General features: G+C 45.7%; 1 protein-coding gene across 7 annotated transcripts in view; it reads right to left on the bottom strand.

The window, feature by feature from the left end:
- Positions 1-2,328: 2,328 nt before the first annotated feature.
- The window catches only part of DMC1 (DNA meiotic recombinase 1), a 36,606-nt gene continuing 17,773 nt past the window's right edge, over positions 2,329-21,161 (bottom strand). For 4 of the 7 annotated variants that reach the window (XM_077829905.1, XM_077829861.1, XM_077829870.1 and 1 more), the window contains 5 exons: positions 13,574-13,647; positions 13,339-13,453; positions 12,406-12,466; positions 8,644-8,760; positions 7,692-7,851 (listed from right to left, as the gene is read on the bottom strand). In XM_077829905.1, coding sequence (XP_077686031.1) covers positions 7,737-7,851; positions 8,644-8,760; positions 12,406-12,466; positions 13,339-13,453; positions 13,574-13,647 — 482 coding nt within the window. In that variant the 3' untranslated portion in view covers positions 7,692-7,736. Of the gene's footprint in view, positions 3,042-7,691; positions 7,852-8,643; positions 8,761-12,405; positions 12,467-13,338; positions 13,454-13,573; positions 13,648-21,161 lie in introns of those variants that run through there. The other 3 variants (XM_077829913.1, XM_077829886.1, XM_077829896.1) reach the window with 2 other exon arrangements.

A 21,161-nucleotide genomic window follows, 5' to 3' on the forward strand; every position in this document is an offset into this window, starting at 1 on the left:
CATATTATAATCTTACCAGATATACCATGTAACGTATCAGTGAAAATGTTATGATTTGCAAAGTATGATAATCTTTTTTATGTTTGTATCATCTTTGTATTGTAAGTTATAAATATGTGTGGTATAATTGTATTTCAAACTTGTGCTGTGTATCTGGGTGACACCCCCAGACAGAAATGCATCAGCACTGCCTAGCCTGTTCAATGGCCCATCAAGGGCAATCAGTGACAGTGAACCCATTGAAGGAAGCCAGAGGCTACACCTTATGAATCAACAAGACTTGTAGGGGCATGCCTGTGAACAGAGAACTCTAAGGCTTTTCCATACCATGTGCTGTTAAGCTTGTGTTTGGGACAAAGGATGTGCAAGCCACATGGCAAAAGATATGAAAAGGCAGCTGCATCATTCTCCATTTTGTCTTCAATCCTGCTTCTTACCTCCGGAGTAACTTCTCTTCAAACTGAAGATCTGAACAAAGGACTGAATGACCTATCCAAGCTTTGGATGTGTTCCAGAGGGACTTTCAAGTCAACAAACTCAGCAGTACTGCTAAGAAACAGATATATGGATCTGGAGACTTATATATGTATCTGATTGCTTTACTATTTAACAACTCTCTTCTTGTTCTTGCCTTTTCTTTTCTAATAAGTTTTAGATACTAAAGGATTGGCTGGCAGCGGAGTATTTTGGGTAAGACCCAAACTAATACTGACCTGGCAATGTGAACTCTGCGGGGTTCAGAAGAACATTTTATATAGTGGGCAGAGTTTTTAAATAACTCCTGACCTTACTGGACCTATGTGCTAGTTGGGAGCCAGATAACTGGAATGTAATAAAGAGGATTGTGTGATTTCTTTTTTCAGCTTCTTGATAACCAGTATGGGGGATCAGGAGCAGAATTTTTGACTGGTTGGTGAGTCTAACTTCAGTGTTAACCACCCATTTTGGGAGAATCTGCTCTCCTTTTTGCAGCCTGCCCTGATCTTGGCATTTTCAGTGAGGTCTAGCCTAGGCACACTGGGTCACAGAAGGGAAATGGGGCAGTAGATGGAGAGGTAAATTGGGTCAAGGGTGCGTTTGTTTAAGATGGAAGAGACTAAAGCATGTTAGTATTGTGAGAGGAAAAAGCCAGAGGAGAGAAAGAAGTTAAGAGTAAGGGAGGGGATGTGTATAGGCAGGAGGGAGATCAGAAGATGTGACTGGATGCAGTCACTAGGGCAAGTGGACTAGTTAAAGGAGGAAAGTGGACAAGAAACTTCTGCATCCCTTACAGGGAAGAAGCAGAAGAGAATAGTAGGAGGGGAGAGGTGAAGAGAATGCAAGCCAAGGGGAGGGGGAAGGTCATATCATATTTTGTCAATTTCCTCTTAGAAGAATGTGTTGATGATGTGTGTTCTTTGTGGGCCATCCATGAGACTGTGAGAAAATATTATTTTTCTCATGTATTGAAGCTTCTTTCATTGCTTGTTTATGCACTATAAATGAATTGCCTGCTTTGCATTTAAGTTTATACTTTAACAGATACATTTAATTAGGCTGATCATCGAGAGTTTCATGTGGATATCAAGAGCTTATATTTTGCCAACCTTTGATCCAAACACAGGACCAAACCCTGTAGTCTAGTGGCTCTCAAATTTTTTCCTGTTGACATCTTAAGAGAGAGATTGTCTAGAGTAGACTCTCCGCAGCTTTGTGCTCAAGGTGGTGTCCCATAGGCTTCATGGAGTCTTCTATCTTGTGTTTCATGAGATTTGTTATCACTAACTCATCACCTGGTGCTGAGTCTCTTCCTTGTATTGTATTGAAAGGTGGTAAAAAAAATATATAACTTCCTAATATTTTCTAAGAGAGCAATTGCTGTTATGGCCACAGGGATATTATGTGATTGTGAATGGAAAGGAGGTGGTCCACAAAATAATCTTGCTTATTAACATGTTCTTTACTCTGAAAAAGTTTGGAAACCACCGGCTTAGAGCAAGTGGAGAAGCTGTGTTGCTTTTGTCTCATTGACCAATCTTAATAGCATTGTCAGTCACCAGTTAGCCCCATCCCATCTGGCTCTCTCAGTTGCAGAGAGGATCTCTGCAGCCTGGGACCCTCATAGATAGCAGCTGAAGTAAGATGAAAAATTGAAGAATCCCCCCCAAAGTGTTAAACATAGTGTTTCTTAATATTTTAAATATTTTTTAAAAATAATAATGTTGGGCTATATCCCATTTAGTTTACCCATGCAAGTTCTCACAACAAAATCAGCAAGACTACTCACAGGGTAGAACCAGGGTCTCACTCAAACTATGTGTTGGCTGTATTGCACACAAGTATAAAGAAGAGAGACATTTTAATTTAGCATTTTTCATAGATATGAAAAATAGACAAGAGCTTTAAATATTCCAAAACAGAAATACAGGTACTTTAAAAACAAATACATAATCTAATCAAGATTTCTAAAAATCTTTTCAAGCAACTATCATTCCTCTACTGTCAATGAAACATTAGTAAGTTCACCTATTCTTATCTCTCTTTCACTGCACTTTCCCTCTGTGTACTAGTTACTCATTATTTTGTAAAAACTATGTTTCAATGCTGTTCCATTCCATGCCATTATATTCTATTCCACAGACATTCCTTTCCCGAGAAACTATAAAAAGTGCACATTAAGCCTATGTGACAAAACAGCTTTGCTTCTCCTGAACAATAAGGAAGGTATTCCTTGAATAAGTCACATTTCTGTGCTTTTTCAACTTCTGGCTGCTTGAAAGATCATTTTAAAATAGCACTAAGGTGAACCAGGAACTGTTAAGATTATTGAAATATGATACCTAAAAAGCTCTTCCCAGCATCCCTCTAATTCTAAACTTTCCAAATTGTGTATGAAAAACACTAAGTAACCAAGGAGTCAGACCTTGGATATCATGGCTTCATCTGAGGTGCACGGGCTGTTTTCAAACGGAGATTTGCACCAGTTTTCCATCTACTCTTTGGCATCCCCAATCCCTCCAGCAGTTATTGCAAATGTAGCTTCATTTTCAGGCATCTCAGGGCTGGGAAAAGAAAGAAGCAAGAAAATGGCTGTTCTCTGTGTAAAATGTAGTCATGATGCAGTATCCAAGATTTTATCAGGTAGAATACCTCAAAGCTCATGTTCTTAGTTGTAAATTATAGAAATTGTCCATCAGGATTTATGACCAAAAAGTGCGAAATCCATCCCTGTGCAGAGGGTAAACACCAAGTCTGTACACCACTTAATTTTATTTTAAACGTTTCAAAAATACAGACTGGAGCGAATTGCACACAAAAGTGCATATATTTTTGTTTAGATTTTCTGTTTAGAGTGGTTTCCAATTTTTTTTTTAAGTGATGTGGCAGAACCAAACAGTTTTGGCTATGGAAGCTTTCCCTCCATATCCTAGGTTTGCCACATCACCACCTTGAATCTCCACACATCTCTGCCCAATACAACTAAGGCCTGGTCTACGCTACAAAGTTAGGTCAACTTAAGTCACCTTGCATCAACCTATTAGTGCTTGCATTACACTAAAATTTATCTCCGGCTGACATAAGCTCCTTGTTATGGCAATGCAGTAAAATCACCTCCCCAAATGGCACAGAGCCGTGGTTGACCTACTGAGGTCAACACAGTGCAAATATAGACACTGCATGACTTTTGTCAACCCTAACAGTCTCCAGCAGCTGTCCCCGCAATCCCCCATTCCCTGCAACAGTGACCGCTCTGGTCACAACTGTAAGTTCCACTGCACAGGGGGCAGAAACTCCAGAACCTGTACAGAAGTGGGGGGGAGCCACTGGCACTATGGCCCCGCCACTGCTCCTCCTCTTCCCCTGAGATCCCGACCAGGCCAGATCCAGGCAGTGATACCTGCCCAGCATGGGCGGCGCATGAACCGCCAGCTGGGGGAGGCTAGCCCCAGCCCTGCCCCTTCCACCTGAGGCCCCGCCCATTCCACCCCCACCGGAGCCCAGAGGACGCCCCCACCCCCTGGCCCAATCTCACTCCGGGCTAGCCCCCCAGCCCTGGAGCGCCGGGAGGCATGCAACCACAGCCTCCCCAGTTCCGGAGATTGGGAGTCTCCCAGCTTCCAGAGCGGCAGTGGTGCACGGCCCCAGCCCCAGAGCATGGGAGGGGGTGGCGGGTGGCTGCAGCCTCCCAGCCCCAGCTGGAGCACTGTGGGGGCTGGAGCAGGACTGGTGCTGTGGCGCTGATGCAGGCAGGGAGCAGGGCCTCACCTGGCTGTTTGGGGAGGCACAGCCTTCGCCAGCCTATGGGACCCACTGCCCAGGGAGCCCAGGATGCTGTGGGAGCTCCAGACCCTCCACCTGCCCTGGGCAGGGATCCAGGGTGCCTGAGAGCAGCCCCCAGCCCATGTCCCCGACCCCACGATGCGCTGTCCGGGGCAGGTGGAGGATCTGAGGCTGCCCACAGCGGCCTGGGCTCCTTGGGTGACTCTTAGCACAGCCGGGTTCCAGCTTCCGGCCTGGCCAGGGAGCAGGGCCTCAGGAGGAAGAGGAGGAGCAGGGCTCCATGGTGAGGGGGGGCTAAAGCCCAACTCAGCCCCCTTACTGGGAAGAAGCTGGTGCCACTGGCAGGGGCTGTGCTTTGCGGCAGGGGAGCCGATCACCTTATAAGCTCCCCCGCTGCAAAGCGCAGCCCCTGCTGTGCCTGCCTGAGGTTACTACACTCATGTTAAAAGGTGAGCAGGTGTGGCCCTCCCACTGGTAAAAGTGGGGGGTGGGCATGGCCCCCTTGGTTCCAGCACCACTGCCAGGGGGGTCACAGAAACTGGAAGCCACTCCCCCTTTTAAAGCTCCCTGAGTATTTTTTTAAAATGCCATTTTCTGATTGCCCAGCTTGGACAGCAAACCTAGCAGCTCTCCCTTGCATGCAACCACCCAACCAACCACACCAGCTCCATGCACTAGATGTACTTCTGCCTGGAACAGACAGCAGGCACTGGATCTCCTGGGCCTGTGAGGAGAATAGGCTGTGCAACATGGGCGACACATCCAATAGGCTGGGGAAGGCTATGCCTCCCCAAACAGCCTTCTGTGGCCCCTCACATGCTCCTCCCCAAAGCCCCCTCCTACTTGCTCTTTCCCCCTTGGCCCCAGCCCAGGCAGGCTGCTCCTCTTCAGTGCTGCTGGGGCTAGGGAGGCCATGACTTGGCTGCCTTATTTCTTCCTCCACAGTAGGCTGCTTTCCCATGCCAGTCTGTGATGAGTTTGGCTGGCACCATTGCAATAAACAGGCTAGCAGCATATGGGCCTGGGTGGCTTTGGGACAGCAGTAGCAGCTGTGTTCTCTATGCGCTTGTGACCCTCAGAAGTGAGAAATCACTACAGCCTGTGAAAAACAGTGCCAGTGTTCAGTGCAATTATCCTATATTCATACCCAACAAATAGGGACTGAAATTTTATAGCTTCACACAACAGAAAATCCTTCCCTCTTTTGTCGTTGGTGGACCTTACTTACCACAGGTAGGGCTGGAAAGCAGTGTTTTGCCCAGGCACTCCAAAGCTGAAGTGTTTCTTAAGCATTTCTTATTAAACATATTTATCAGAATAAGGGAAGGGAGTTGGGAAAATGTATCTTTCCCTGTCCCTTGTGACTGTAAATCCAATGGTACATTTGCCTGTTTTTATCACAGCTTCTGGTGTGACAGCCTTGAGGGGTACCCCCTCCATGCCTGGCGAATGCCTGACCTCGATGAGGAGGAGGAGGAGGAAGAGAACTAGGGAAGACACTTATGCAGAATCCTGCAAGCCAGTGTTGCAAGCGGCTTGGAAGGCCAGTATCGCCAACACTATGGAGAGGACGGGGGAAAGGCCCAAGATTCCCCATAGGACAAGGAGCAGGAAATGCACCAGTACATAATGGGTCTTCTCAGGCAGCAAAGCCAAACACTGCCGACCCTAGTTGACATACAGGTTCAAAAATCCTGGACTCTCCACCCTTTGCAGGCTTGGAGAATTCCATGGTCACTACTCCCTGCACCCTCAAACATATGACATGGCATCATGGGGCACGACATTAGCCTACCAGTTCACGCTGGGGGTCTGCAAGGAAAACCACAGCTTCACATACATTGACCTGTGAGAACCACAACTGGTGTACATGTAGCCACAACAGACAACATTTGTTTATTCAAATGGACATAAATATTTACCTCCTTTCTAATTTTAAATTTTCACCCCATTAAGTTATGTTAAAAATGTGTATAACATTGCCTATGGTTTTATTTGCACATTGATTTTCTGCACTGTTTTTTCCCACTCAGTAAGTTCTATTTCTGGAACTTTATTAGTTTACAACAAATATTGCAGAATTCATAGCAGCAGTCAAAGCAAACAGTACTTGTAAATGCACATTAAGCACCACAGAATTCATAGCTTCAGAAAAACACCCAGTCATATTTATAAATGTGCAGTAGCAAGCATTACACAATTCTTAGCAGCACTCAAAGCTCCAGGCTCAAACACTCCAGCACAGAAGACTACTGTGGCTGACCATTAAAGTGCTCTTTCAAAGCCTCCTTCAATTGTATAGCTCCATGCAGCAGTCTTGTAATAGCCCTTGTGCCTGGCTGGTCAAAGTCAGTGTACAGTCGTTCCACCTCCACCCAGGAAGCAGCTTTTCCTTTTGCTCCTTTTGCATTTGCCTCACTGATACTAAGAGGACCCAACAGGCAGTTATAAACATTGGAATATTTTCTCACTGAGATCCAATCTAGCATGTAAACACAACCAGCATCCCTCCAGGCTACCAAAAGCACATTCAATTGTCATTCTGCACCTACTGAGCTGGTAGCTGAATCTTTCCTTGGTGTTATCAAGTTGACTAGTGTTTGGCTTCATGAGCCAGAGGAGCATGGTGTAGGCTGGGTCCTCCAGAATCTGGAAACTACTGGCATTTCAATATTTACAATGGTAACCAGCCAAATGAGAAAGAATGTCCCTGCTTGCAGCTTTCTGAACAGTCCTGTGTTCTTAAAGATGCAAGCATCATGCACATTCCGTGTCTCTAAGGTGCCACTAGTACTCCTTTTTGCGAATACAGACTAACACGGCTGCTACTCTGAAACCTGATTCCCTGACTAGCCAACACTGATATTGGTGACGTATCCCCAGTGATCCACCAGCGCCTGTATAACCAGAGAAAAGTAGCACTTCTATCGATGTGCTCTGTGGCAAGGTGGGATTGGGCCAAAACAGGAATATGCATGCCATCTATCACCCCACCGCAATTCAGGAACTCCGCTACTGCAAATCCATCCACTGTGTCCTGCAGATTGCAAAGAGTCTCAGTCTTACACTGTAGGAGGCGATTAATGGCCCTACACACTTGCATGATAATAGCCCCCAGTGGATTTTCCAACTCCAAAATGATTTCCCATTGACTGCTAGCAAGCTGGTGTTGCAAGCTTCCACAGTGTGATCACCACTTGCTTCTCCACTGTTAGTGCAATTCTCATTCTGGTGTCCCTGTGCTGGAGGGTGGGGCAAGCTTGGCACATAGATCCAGGAATGTGGCCTTCTGCATCCAAAAGCTCTGCAGTCACTGCTTACTGTTCCGAACGTGCACTACAATGGGAGCCAGTCAGTGCTCATTTCTCAGGACCAGAAGCAGCATTCCACGATCTGCAGCTTCTCCATTTACACCCACCAACAACCTTCAATTGTCTTTGGCTACATCCCTAAGCAAACTGTCCTAAAGGAAATCCTCATGTCCCCAATTGTTGCGGTATTTCTGGAGATTCTGCAAATACAGGAGAATTGTGCTGTCCTGTATTTGCAATGTTCATGAGAATAGTGCAGAGCTCTGCAGGCGTTGTGCTTCTGTCAAAGATAACAGAGACTGAAAAGTGCCATGGGGGTGTGTAGGATTTCTAAAAAACAGCATGGAAATTGTGGGCTATGAATGGGATTATGGGGTGCAGAAAGTTGCATGCTGGGAACTTGATCCTTAGCTCCCAGAGATCCCTGCGTGAATCATTACTATCCACAAAACACTGCAAAAATATCCCAAAAGGCATTGCCCCAGATGATGGCACAAGACACACTGCAATACGTACTGGTGGTGCACTGCACTTTACTTTGACACATGCACTCCTGATGAGTATGTGCAGGCCAACACAAGCAGCCAAGTATGTACACGCCTAACCAATATACAAACTTTGGTGACTGTTCACCGACATAACTTGTGTCGAGCAAAATACGTAGTGTACACATGGCCTCAGTCCTGACCTGCTCCCTTCATGGGTGACCTGATTTAAATCCTAATCCACAGAACTCTCTATTGTTCCAGTCCTAGACATCCTCTGGGCAGAGATTGCCAGTTATACCAAATTGTTTAGTAGTTTCCTAATAGAGAAAAATCTCTACTGGCAATTACGATGAGACCTCTCTAATTTCTTTTACTTGTGACTTAGGTCACAAGTAAAGAATTTCAATCTAGGTCTCCTAGTTAATTTTCTTGTGCATTGTTTTCTCAAGATGTCATTCAGAAGCAGGATTCATTTGGAACTCAGCAACCAGCTACGATGCTATCATGTTCCAGTAGTATGAGCTATGTCAACTATTAACCATCCACCCAACATAACTCCTGTCCCACAAAAGAGAGGTGTTTACCTGTCATATATCTTGGCAATACGCAACTCCCCCCTTCCCTTCCGCAAACTAATCCTTGTGGTTGAAGCATGAGCAAGGATGTGGCCGCCAATGGGCTTCTTAGGGTCTGCCTGAAAACTAAATTAACAAAAAATAATTATTTAAGTTTCTCTTGGTGAATTCCATAGGCTAACAATCATAATAAGTCATCAGACAAGACATGATGATATCAGATGAATGGATGTGTAACAAGAGGATTTAGCAAAGGGCCTGTCTATACTTAAAACAATGCAGTGGAGCAGCAACACCGCTGCAGTTGCTCCACTATAGTGCTTCAGTGAAGACACTTCCTATGCCAACAGAAGAGGTTCTCCCGTTGGCATAGGTACTCCACCTCCATGAGACAGGAGAATTCTCCCATAGATCTAGCACTGTTTACACCAAGGTTACATCAATTTAACTGCATCGCTCAGGGATGTGAATTTTTCACAACCCTGGGGCAATGTAGTTATACCAACCTAATTTCCTAGTGTAGACCAGGTCTAAGTTTTTACTATATGTATGCTCTTAGGTGTGGTTTTCAAAAGTGCTCAGTGTTGGCCTAACTCTGCTCACATGGACTTCAACAGGCGCAAAGTTAGGCCAACACTGAATGTTTTGAGAAATCTCACCCTTAATCTTTGCACTAAACTGGTTCCACAACAATTCTGCTCAAAATTTTCAACATTTCTTGTGATATGTTTTCTAAGTTCAACTCATGGTGAAAGGGGTCATCATGACAGACAGGGCATGGACAATGAAAGGAAAAGAATTTAAAGACTCAGAGAAACCCATGAGTGTAATTTGTGAATTATCTGTTGCCCCTTTTTGACCTGAGTGGCTAGTCAAACTTCAGGCCCTGGGGTTGTCTCAGTTGGAAGTAGAAATTAGTGGCATCTGGTATTCTCTTTGATGCAATCTTCTTTATTTACAAGTAACATACAAAATCCTGCTTCTCCAAATGCTGGACAAACCAAGAACAAATGGAGCACTTTCTTAGCTTATAGCCACAAGCCTCCTTAGCCAACACCAAACCTAAAAGCTCTCTCTCTAGCATTTTTCCAGGTTCGTATATAGTACTTACAGGCTACGGCTTCAATTTCTTGCTTTTTGCCTCTGCCTCTCTCTCAGTTTTTCTCTGTTCTCAGTTTCTGAATGTTCTGCCTTCCCTCACACAGCTGTCTGACTCAAATATTTACAAGACAATGGACAACCCTCAGATATCCACTCCAAATACATCACCAAACTCTTCCATTACATCCTCACCCATAATAATTTTACACTCAACAACAAATACTTTGTCCAAACCATGGCACAGCCATGGTTACTAGGATGGCTCCCCAATATACCAACCTCTTCATAGGCCACGTTTAAGAAGAATTTCTGGACAAATGCACCACGAAACTAATGATATACCTGAGATACATCAATGATATTTTCATCCTCTGGACACACAATTTAAACTCACTCACAGACTTCCACAACAACTTCAACAACCACCACCTGTCCATTAAGCTCTCTCTGGAACACTCCCCTACTAGCATCAACTTGCTGGACACCACGATCAGCTTCAACAATGGAACCCTACAGACAGCTAGATACAAGAAAGCCATGGATCACCACACTTATCTTCATAGATCCTGTAACAACCCCAAACATACCAAGAAATCTGTTATCTAGAGCCAGGCACTCAGATACCACAGAATATGCTCTGAGAAGAAAGTCTGGGATATACACATTAACACACTCAAAACCACCTTCACCAAAACAAGAACACTGCACCAGAGAAGTAGATCAAATCATGGAACTGGCCACCCAAATACCCCAAGAAAAGCTGCTTCAATACAGAAATAAAATCTCCTCCGACCGCACACCCCTAGTTGTCACCTACCATCCCACACTGGAAACCATACAGAGTATCATCAAACTACAACAACCATACTCGATGGGGACCCTATCCTGAAATAAATCTTCATTGGATCCCCTCGTCTGGCCTTCAAACAACACCTCCAACCTCTCCAAGCTCATCATCAGAAGCAAACTCCCCACAGACCAGGACACACCAACTCAAAGCAGCACCAGACCCTGCCAGAACAACAGATGCAAAACCTGCAGACATATATCCACTGCTATAGTGATCAACACACCCCACAACACACCTTTCAAGATACATGGGTCCTACACATGCTTATCACAATTTATGGTGTATCTCATCCAGTGCACTAAATGTCCCAATAACAACTACATGTGTGAAACCAGACAATCACTACACTCTTGAATGAACTCCCACAGAAAAATGATAAAAGACAAAAATAGCCTATCGCCTGTGGGTGAACACTTTTGACAAAGTGATCACTCTATGTCTGAACTATCAGTCCTCATCCTCAAAGGAAACCTGCACAACACCTTCAAAAGATGAGCCTGGGAGCTTAAATTCACAACTTTACTAGACACTAAAAGTCATGAATTGAATAGAGGCACTGGATTTATGGTATTTGTCCTTGTATTTAGTTGTGATACTCCGAGTACATTTCCCTGACCTGACAAAGAGCTCTTGTGTAAGCTCGAAAGTTTGTCTCTCTCACCAACAGAAGTTGGTCCAATAAAAGATATTACCTCACCTACCTTGTTTCAAGCCCCCCACCCCCACCCACACCACACATACACTAAGTGATACTCAGTAAAACCCCTATGCTCACTCAGTCTGCACTTCTGGGCACGTTCCACAGCCACCTTTTGTCTTAGGTGGGGAGTTTCTGATAACTCACCTAACAGTTGTTATTTGAAGAGTTCATTCACACCCAATCTTAAAGTGTCTTGTGATTGATGCAGCCAGTACCTCTCAGGTCATGTTTACACTACCACTTACGTTGGTAAAATGTTATGTTGCTCAGAGGAGTGAAAAATATACCCCTGAGCATCGTAAGTTTCACTGGTGTAACTGGGAGTGTGCACAGCGCTATGTCGGCGAAAGATCTTCTCCTGCCGACATACCTACCAGTGCTCATTGAGGTGGTTTTATTATGTCGACAGGAGAGCTCTCTCCCATCGGCATAGAGCAGCTACACAAGCAATTTTATAGCAGCGCAGCTGCATTGATACAGCTGTGCACTTGTAATCTTGCTAGTGTAGACATGGCCTCAACAAATCACAGCCCAGTATTAAACCTGTTTAAAGATGTAGGGTGCATCTTCACACCTGAGCTTGCCCTTCCCAACAAAAATCCATTTCCCATATCTATTAAGTGTTTAATGCAGAGGTGGCCAACCTGAGCCTGAGAAGGAGCCAGAATTTACCAATGTATATTGCCAAAGAGCCACCGTAATACATTAGCAGCCCCGCATCAGTTCCCCCCTACCCCAGCTCCCAGCGCCTCCCGCCCACCGGCAGCTCCGCCAATCAGCACCTCCCCCTCCTTCCCTCCCTCCACACATCTCCTGATCAGCTGTTTCGTGGCATGCAGGAGGCTCTGGGGGGAGAGGGAGGGAGAGGAGCAAGGGCATGGCAGGCTCAGGGGAGGGGGCAGGAAGGGCCTGTGGCAGAGCCAGGGGTTGAGCAGGGAGCACCCCCCAGCACATTGGAAAGTTGGCGCCTGTAGCTCCAGCCCCGGAGTCGGAGCCTCTACAAGGAGCCGCATATTAACTGCTGAAGAGCCGCACGGGGCTCCGGAGCCACACGTTGGCCACCGCTGGTTTAGTGCAAGAGGAGAAATTTAAAAGAAAAAGAGAAGAACACGTGGCTTACGTCATAGTTGCTCCTGGATCAGCAGTCATCTGATTGGTCACAAACACAGCCACATTATATTCTGCAATAAAGAACAATATAAAGACCTAAAGGAAGGGGAAGAGATCACACTACAATTCATGCATATTGTCTCATGAGTGCCACAAGGGAGACACTTTCCGATTGTCAGGTCCAGCACCCATATCACAAACAACAGAACACTCCTGCCTATCTTTCTGATGGCTTGGACTAATTAGGGATAGAATTTTTAAAAGCGATCAGAGCTAGCTTAATTCTTCTTCCATTTGAACTCAAAGTGGGAGCAGTTAGGCCAGCACTGAGCTCCTTTGGAAAACCCATCCTAACCTTTTTTTTTTTTTAAACTGTTAACTTTTAAAAATTTATTGTATGGAAAGAACCTCTGTCACTCCCTTCACCAGTTGTAGTGAAACATTCAAAAAATGGGGGAAAATGTAACTTCCTACTCAGCCAGTAATAAACCATCACAACATTCCAATATTGCTAATAGACTGTGACAATGGGTAAGTCACTTTACCCCTTCTGCTTCTGTTTTTCCTTCCACCATTTGTCTTTCTTGTCTATTTAGACTGTAAATTCTTCAAGACAGGAACTATCTCTTACTATGTTTGAACAATGTCCCAATTCTCTCAACTGGGGCTTATACGTGCTCCTGAAATACAAATAAGAATAATTCTGAGATGCCTCAGAATGTTGAAGAATCCTGGAGGCCAATTGGTCAAATTGAAGTCACATGATTTCTAACTAAGTATCACATTTTTGTTAGTAAGTGGTTGTGTAAGGCAAGGAAAGATTAATTGGGCAATGTCTACCATTAAATTCATTGGGGCTACCATGTGGTAATGCTGGGCTACCAACTGCCTTTTCACAGTAGTTCCAATACATTTTTCACTTTTCCTGCAAGGTCCCCCGTACCTTCTGAGATTTTCTGAAGCCTTGATAGCATCTGAGCAAGTTTCTGTTGCCGTTCAGCCAGCTCTCCACGGCCACTGAAATCTACACGGAAGAGTGCCATTATGGAGTCAATGATCTGCATGGTAAAGATACAAAATAAATAAATGTAGTGAAAGAAAAGGAAGGAGGAAAAGAGGAAATTATCCTGAAAGCATTAAGCTGATGCAGAAGAGTAAAATGACCTAAAGGCTCATACCAATAGCTTGAAGATGCCAGCTTCCTCATGGAACTTGGCTGCTACGTAGTCAAGCAACTCCATCTGATGTTCACCTGGTGGGAAGTACAGTTGAACATGAAATTAAGACCCAGAAGGAGCTGAGGCGTGAGGTAACACTAAGGCCAGGTTTACACTAGAAACTTTTGCAGATGTAGTAATATCAGTTAGGGGTATGGGGTTTTTTTGGCAACATTTCTATGCTGGCAAAAACCCTAGTGTGGACACAGTTATACCAGCATTATTTCATTCATGGAACCAGTATAAACTATACTGGCAAAAACACGTTTTGTCAGTGTAAGTGATGTCTGCACTAGGGCCAGGACTACATACAAACTTTTGCTGTGTCAGCCAAGGGTGTTACTTTGGCAGTATAGCTTATTTTGCTCAGGTGGTCTGGAATAAGCTATCCCACCAAAAATTCAATATTGCCAGTAAAAGCTGTGTCCACACTAGGAGCATCTTGCCATGATACTATACTAGCATAGCTATACTGTCAAAGCGCTCCTAGTGTAGACCTGGCCTAACTCTTAAGGTGCAGGCAAAGGACAGTAAACTGAGTGTTCATAAACTATGCCCTACGTATTCCACGGCTGCAGAATTTTCTACAGAGCCCACCACATGCATGGAACTGTGCATCATATTAGTTTTCATTCTTGAAACATTAAGTTCTTAGTGTTTATGGTTAAAAAAATTACAAAACAATTTAAAAATGTAAATCAGCGCAGTTGGGAGGGGTGAATTGCCTCATTCATATGAAATTAACTATGAAACCTAAGATGACAATTTAAATGTCAACATTGTTTAGTATTTCACTACTAATAGTTTTAGTCGCAATTCCAACTAATGCATTTACTCCCCTGCCCCCACCAAAATCTACAACTGCCTCTCATGCCTCCGCAGATTCCAAACACTCCCTATCCAGTTACCAAAACCTTCAACTTCCCCAAGACAATTTCTACTATGCATCAGGACATGACTTTGCAGAACGGGGCAAATGGAGGGACAAAGTGAAATAACACAAGGAATATTATACTAACTGCATTATTCATATTTAACTCAATAAAAACTTCCATTTAAAAAATGTAACTGAAGCTGCAACAGAATTTCGAGTCTGTTGCACCGCAATGCTGCAGGATATAGAGGCCTTGCCACATAGTGCATGGGATCATGCCTATAAGGTTCCATTCACAAAACGACAGACTTTCTCAATGTTGTTTATACTGCCCACTTACATTCAAGCACTCACAATTAGTCTCCAACAAATATACCAGTTTCCATAGTGCTTCAAAGAAAGCAAATTCAGATATCATGGTGGTACACAAATATTATAAGATATGGAGTTCGCTTAGGGCTTGTCTACACAGAGGATTTAAAACAGATTGATTTGGTGCACATTATTTAACACACAGTATGCAAGCCACACTAATAGCATGCACACACAGGATGGCTGGACTCTCTTTCAATTCTCATCATTGCATACACATGGCAGCAGCTTGCTGCATACTAAGCACATGACATTCTCAGAGGGTACTTTGTTGAGCAGCATGCATTCTGGGATTTTTCTCACTGTTCACTGGAGGAGGCATAGGGGAAGACAGGCAGGTTCAAATTTTAAAATAATTCCTTACACAGGACAAGGAAGAAGAGGAAGACACCAAGGAACTGCTACTAAAGGAGCTGTTCCTGGAGCAGCTTCACAACATGCAGCATTGTTTCTGGGCTCGGAAAACCAGCGTCAATTGGTGGAAAAGGATTGTTTGGCAGACCTGGGATGACCTGCTGTGGCAAGAGAATTTCAGGATGGGAAAGGCAACCTTTTTTGAAATATGTGCTGAACTAGCCCTGGAGCTGCAACAGCAGCTTACCAACATGCAGCATCTCATATTCATGGAGAAGCAAGTTGCCACTGACACCTTGAAGCTGGTCACTCCCAAATGTTACCATCCATAGCCAATCAATTTGGTGTAAGGAGATCTACTGTTGGGGCCATTGTCATGCAGGTATGTGATGTTCTGAATAAGGTACTGTTCCACCAGGTTATAAAGCTTGATAATGCTCAGGAGATTATTGATGACTTTGCATATATGGGGTTCCCACACTGTATTGGGGCAACTGATGAGACCCATGTGCCTATTATTTGTGTATCCCCACCACTGCAGGGCTCAGAATTTATAAACAAAAAGAGATATTCCTCCATGGTGTTCCAAGGGCTGGTTGACCATGGAGGCAGGTTTACAAACAAAAAATGCAGAGTCTGGAAGGGTCCACAATGATAGTATCTTTTGGAATTCAGCTCTATTTACCTTCATGAATAAAGGACTGTTTTCCCCCAGGATCACTATGGACATGAATGGTGTGGAGACTACTCCAATTATCCTGGGAGACCTGGTTTATCCTCTGGTTCCCTGGTTAATGAAGTCATTCACAGGCCACACGGACAGAAGGAGAAAACTGTTTATCACATCAGTACATAGGCTCTGACTCCATGTGTGCTCCGGGGCTGGAGCACCCACAGAAAAAAAGAGCGGGTGCTCAGCACCCACTGGCAGCACCGCCAATCAGCTGCTCCCCCTACCCCTCAGTGCCTCCCGCCCATTGCAGATCAGCTGTTTAGCGGTGTGCACGAGGAGTGAGGGCGCTCAAGGGAAGGGGTGGAGCAGGGGAAGGAAGAGCAGGGTGGGGTGGGGGTTTGGAGGAAGGGACAGAATGGGCCCTGGGGCGGAATGGGGGTCAAGTACCCCACAGTAACTCATAAAGACAGCGCCTATGCCTCAGTAGTTGCAGAATGGCAGTGGAGCGTGCATTTGCCCGTTCGAAAGGACAGTGGTATTGTTTGTGGAGTAGGTTGGAAGCTGCAGAAAGGTGATCACTCCATGTTGTATTTGCAGAATATCTATGAGAGTAAGGGAGAAAGCCTTAATGATGAGTGGGAGGCTGAGGTGCAGGGACTCGCTCAGCAGTTTGAACAGCCAACAAGTAATCCAAGAGAAAATGGAAAAAGCCAGGGCAATACTGTCAGGGATGCCTACTGTTCCTACTTTGAGTATGAGGCCTGAAAATGTACAGCTGTACATCCAGCTGTTAACCTGCGGACAGGCTTGAGTGGGATGAATTGTGGGGAATGCAAGTCTTGTTTATGGGCAATGAAAGTGGACCACTGTGACAATCCTCATTTTACCTTGTGTCTGTGACTCAATATTTTGGAAAACCCTATTATTTAAAATTTAGGGATTTTCTGATTAAAATGCATTGACAACTCTATGTATAATAATAAAAATAGTTAAATATTCAATCTATTACATAGCAACCAGAAATAAACCTTGAATTAAAACAACGATGAAACCAAAATTCAAAGTTACACAGTGCAGTGGAGGGCAGAACACAAGGGCAGGGGGGATTCAAGTCACAGGTGAGCATACGCCTCAATTCTGCATCTTCCTGTTCTTGAGCCATCTGGTGTTGAGAGGTTAGCAGAGGGAATCTGGGGGAGACTGGGATAGTAATCTTCTCTACATCCCCTTTAGGCTGTCCTGATTCTTTATGACTTGACACTGAGGTGGGTGATTAGGAGGCAGAGAATGGCCTTATTCAAAAAGGAAAAGGGCAGAACAGTCAGATACACCGTGAAGTTATTCACCCAGCAGGTCCCCCCCAGCAGTGTTTCAGGAGTGGTAGGGCGTTGCAAGCTATACTGGGGAAAAGGACTGTGCAGCTATCCCTCACGTCTGGACTAAAACTGAGACACTTCTTAGTCTTAGGCCTGGTCTACAGTACGCGGTTATTTTGGAATTAGCCAAGTTACTTTGAAATAAAACTGATTCCGTCCACACGACCAAACGAGTTTTTTCAATTTAAAGGGCTCTTTAATCCGATTTCTGTACTCCACCTCGGCAAGTGGAGTAGTGCTAAAATCGAGATTGCAGTTCCGGGTTACAGGTACTGTGGACGCAATTTGACGATATTGGCATCCGGGAGCTATCCCAGAATGCTCCCTTGTGACCGCTCTGGACAACACTCTGAACTCCGATGCACTAGCCAGGTAGGCAGTAAAAGCCCCAGGAACGTCTGAATTTCCTGTTTGGTCACCATCAGCACTGATGACCATCAGCACAGTCCACCATCACAGGCGACCATGCAGAGTCCACCATCACAAGAGACCACGCAGTCCCGGATTTGCAGACGAGCTCCAGCATGGTCCGAACGGGAGGTACTGGATCTCATTGCATGTTGGGGACATGAATCTGTTATGGCAGAACTACAGTCCAAAAAAAGAAACACAAATACGTACACTAAAGTCTCCAGGGCCATGACGGAAAGCAGCTACTCCAGGGACACAGAGCAGTGTAGTACAAAAATCAAGGAGCTCAGACAAGCGTACCAAAAAGCCAGGGAGGCAAACAGGCGCTCTGGGTCACAGCCCCATACGTGCCACTTCTACCGTGAGCTGCATGCAATTATGGGAGGTGATGCCACCACTACCCCACCACTGTCCGTGGACACCTGCAAGGGGGGAGTAGCACAGAGCGAGGAGGATGAGTTTTTGGAGGACAAAAAAGAGGAGGAGGAGGACCGTGCGCAGGCGGCAAGTGGGAAATCTGTTTTCCCCCCTAGCCAGGAACTACTCTTAACACTGGAGCCAATAGCCTCCCCCCACTCCCAAGGCATGCTCCCGGACCATGACCCTGGAGAAGGCATTTCTGGTGAGTGAGAGCTTGATCGGAGCCACACGGTGGGGGGTGGGGGGGAAACCCAGCCATGCTGGGCTGTTCGCGTTTAGTTTAAAGGGCTCATCCCTGCTTAGAGCCTTATCGGAGCCACGCGGTGTGTGTGTGTGTGTGTGGGGAGAGTGTTGTGTGAAGCGATCATCCCACCAGACATTGCTTGCTATGGGAAAGGGGGCCCGGCAGTTTGAAAGTATTGAAATGAATGCAGAAGAAGCAGAAACCCACATGCCCCTAGGGCTTACCATGGCTGCCTGCAAGCTGAATTCTGTTGCCCGGCCGCATGTGATGGCTTACTCACATGAAAGTGGCAGGCACTTCAGTATAAGAGACAAAATGAGACCTTGTACAGAAAGAACATGTAGTGTGTACTATGAATTGCCTGTTTCACTGAGAAAGAGTGTCCCCTTTGTTCTCTAAAATGTATCTTTTAAAATACTACCCTCCCTTTTTCTCCTCCCATAGCAGGTGCAAATGTTTCAACACGGCCCCTATCTACTCCATCCCAGAGGCTGGTCCAGATTAGAAGGCAGAAAAAATGAACTCGGGACGACATGTACTCCCGCACTGATAGGGCCCAGCTGAATGCATGGAGGCAAACAATTGTGGAGTTGTGTAAAGCGTTACATGAATATGAAGAGAGGAGGGACGTGCGTGATGAGAGCAGGCAGGATGCTATGGAAGCAAACTGGAAATGCTTCGCTGTATGGTGGATCTAATGTGGGAAAGGCAGCAAGACCACAGACTGCCGGTGCAGCCCCTGTATAACCGCCCTCCCTCCTCCCCAAGTTCCATAGCCTCCTCACCCAGATGCCCAAGAACACGGTGGGGGGAGGAGGCTATGGGGACCCATACAGTCAACCCCAGAGGACTGCACAAGCAGCAGAAAGCTGGCATATCCTAAATTTTGATTTGGTTTCTGGACTTGTCCTTCCCTCCTCCTCCACCCCCATAACCCAATACCCCCCCTCCCCCGTCTAGCTTCTGATTTCTCTCAATGTTTTGTGCAACAAATAATAAAGAACGGTTTTTAAACAATTGTGACTTTATTTACTTTCATTTATATCGTGGGTGGGTAACTTTAAGAGAAACAAACACAACTGTCACATTGTATGCATGCCAGTCATGAAACTGGTTTTCAAAGCTTCTCTGATATGCAGTGCGCCCTGCTGCGCTCTTCTAATCGCCCTGGCTGTGCGAAACTGACCACCAGGCGAGTTGTCTCAACATCCCACTCCGCCATAAATGTCTCCCCCTTACTCTCACAGATATTGTGGAGCACACAACAAGCACCAATTACAATTGGAATATTGGTTGTGCTAAGAACTAACCAAGTCAGTAAACTGCGCCAGTGCACTTTCAAATATCCAAAAGCACATTCTACCACCATTTTGCACTTGCTCAGCCTAAAGTTGAACTGCTCCTTACTACTGTCCAGGGTGCCTGTGTACAGCTTCATGAGCAATGGCATTAAGGGGTAGGCTGGGTCCCCGAGGCATTTCAACATCTCCAATAGTAATTTTCTGGTCTGGGAAGTAAGTTCCTTCCTGCAGCTGTTCAAACAGACCAGAAGTCCTGAAGATGCGAGCGTCATGCACCTTTCCCGGCCATCCCACGTTGATGTCGGTGAAACGTCCCTTGTGATTCACCAGTGCTTGCAGCACCATGGAAAAGTACCCCTTGCGGTTTATGTACTGGCCGCCCCAGTGTTCTGAGGCCAAGATAGGGATATACGTTCCGTCTATTGCCCCGCCGCAGTTAGGGAACCCCAGCGCATTAAAGCCATCCACAATGGTCTGCACATTTCCCAAAGTCACTACCCTTGATAGCAGCTGGTCAATGATTGCGTTGGCTACTTGCAGCACAGTAGCCCCCACAGTAGATTTGCCCACTCCAAACTGATTCCCGACTCACCAGTAGCTGTCTGGTGTTGCAAGCTTCCACAGGGCTATGGCCACTCACTTCTCAACTGTGAGGGCTGCTCTCATTTTGGTGTCTTTGCGCTTCAGGGCAGGGGATAGCAAGTCACAAAGTTCCATGAAAGTGGCCCTACGCATACGAAAGTTTTTTAGCCACTGGGAATCATCCCATACTTGCAACAATTTGCAGTCCCACCAGTCTGTGCTTGTTTCCCGGGCCCAGAATCGGCGTTCCACGGCATGAACCTGGCCCAACACCACCATGATCTCCTAATCGCCACATGCCGTGCTTCTAGGAATGTCTGTGTCCATGTCCTCATCACTATCGTAATTGTGCTGTCATCGCTTCCTTGTTTGGTTTTGCAGGTACTGCACATACTGCTGCATAATGCGCGAGGTATTTACAATGGTCAAAACTGCAGCGGAGATCTGATCGGGCTCCATGGCTATGGCGCCTGCACAGGTAATCCTGGAAAAAGGGCGCGAAACGTAGGAGAGCAGAGTTGGTGGCGAAAGCTGTGCTGCTCGGTTCACGGTAGCCGAAAAAAGGCAGTAAATGGTTGTCTTCTGTAGCTTTCACAGAGGTGGGAGCCCAGGACAGACAACACAGAGAAGCTCGGAAGCGCAGCAATAGCGGGAGAGCAGAGCTGGCGGCGGAAGCTGTGCTGCTCAGTTCACAATGGCTGAGCAGAGTTGGCAGTGGAAGTGTTCAATGAGGAAGAGAAAGAATAGATAGTAGTGATTACATAGGAAGATGAGAGGAAATGAGAGGTGGATTCACAGTAGCAGGAGAGCAGCGGTGCACCGTCTGCTGAAAGCAGTATGGCGTCTGCACGCCAAAAAGGCGCAAAACGATTGTCTGCCATAGCTTTCATGAAGGGAGGAGTGTCTGACGACACACACCCAGAAACACCCGCGAGAATGTGT

The sequence above is a fragment of the Eretmochelys imbricata genome, chromosome 1, assembly GCF_965152235.1.
Source record: "Eretmochelys imbricata isolate rEreImb1 chromosome 1, rEreImb1.hap1, whole genome shotgun sequence".
Taxonomy (NCBI): domain Eukaryota; kingdom Metazoa; phylum Chordata; order Testudines; family Cheloniidae; genus Eretmochelys; species Eretmochelys imbricata.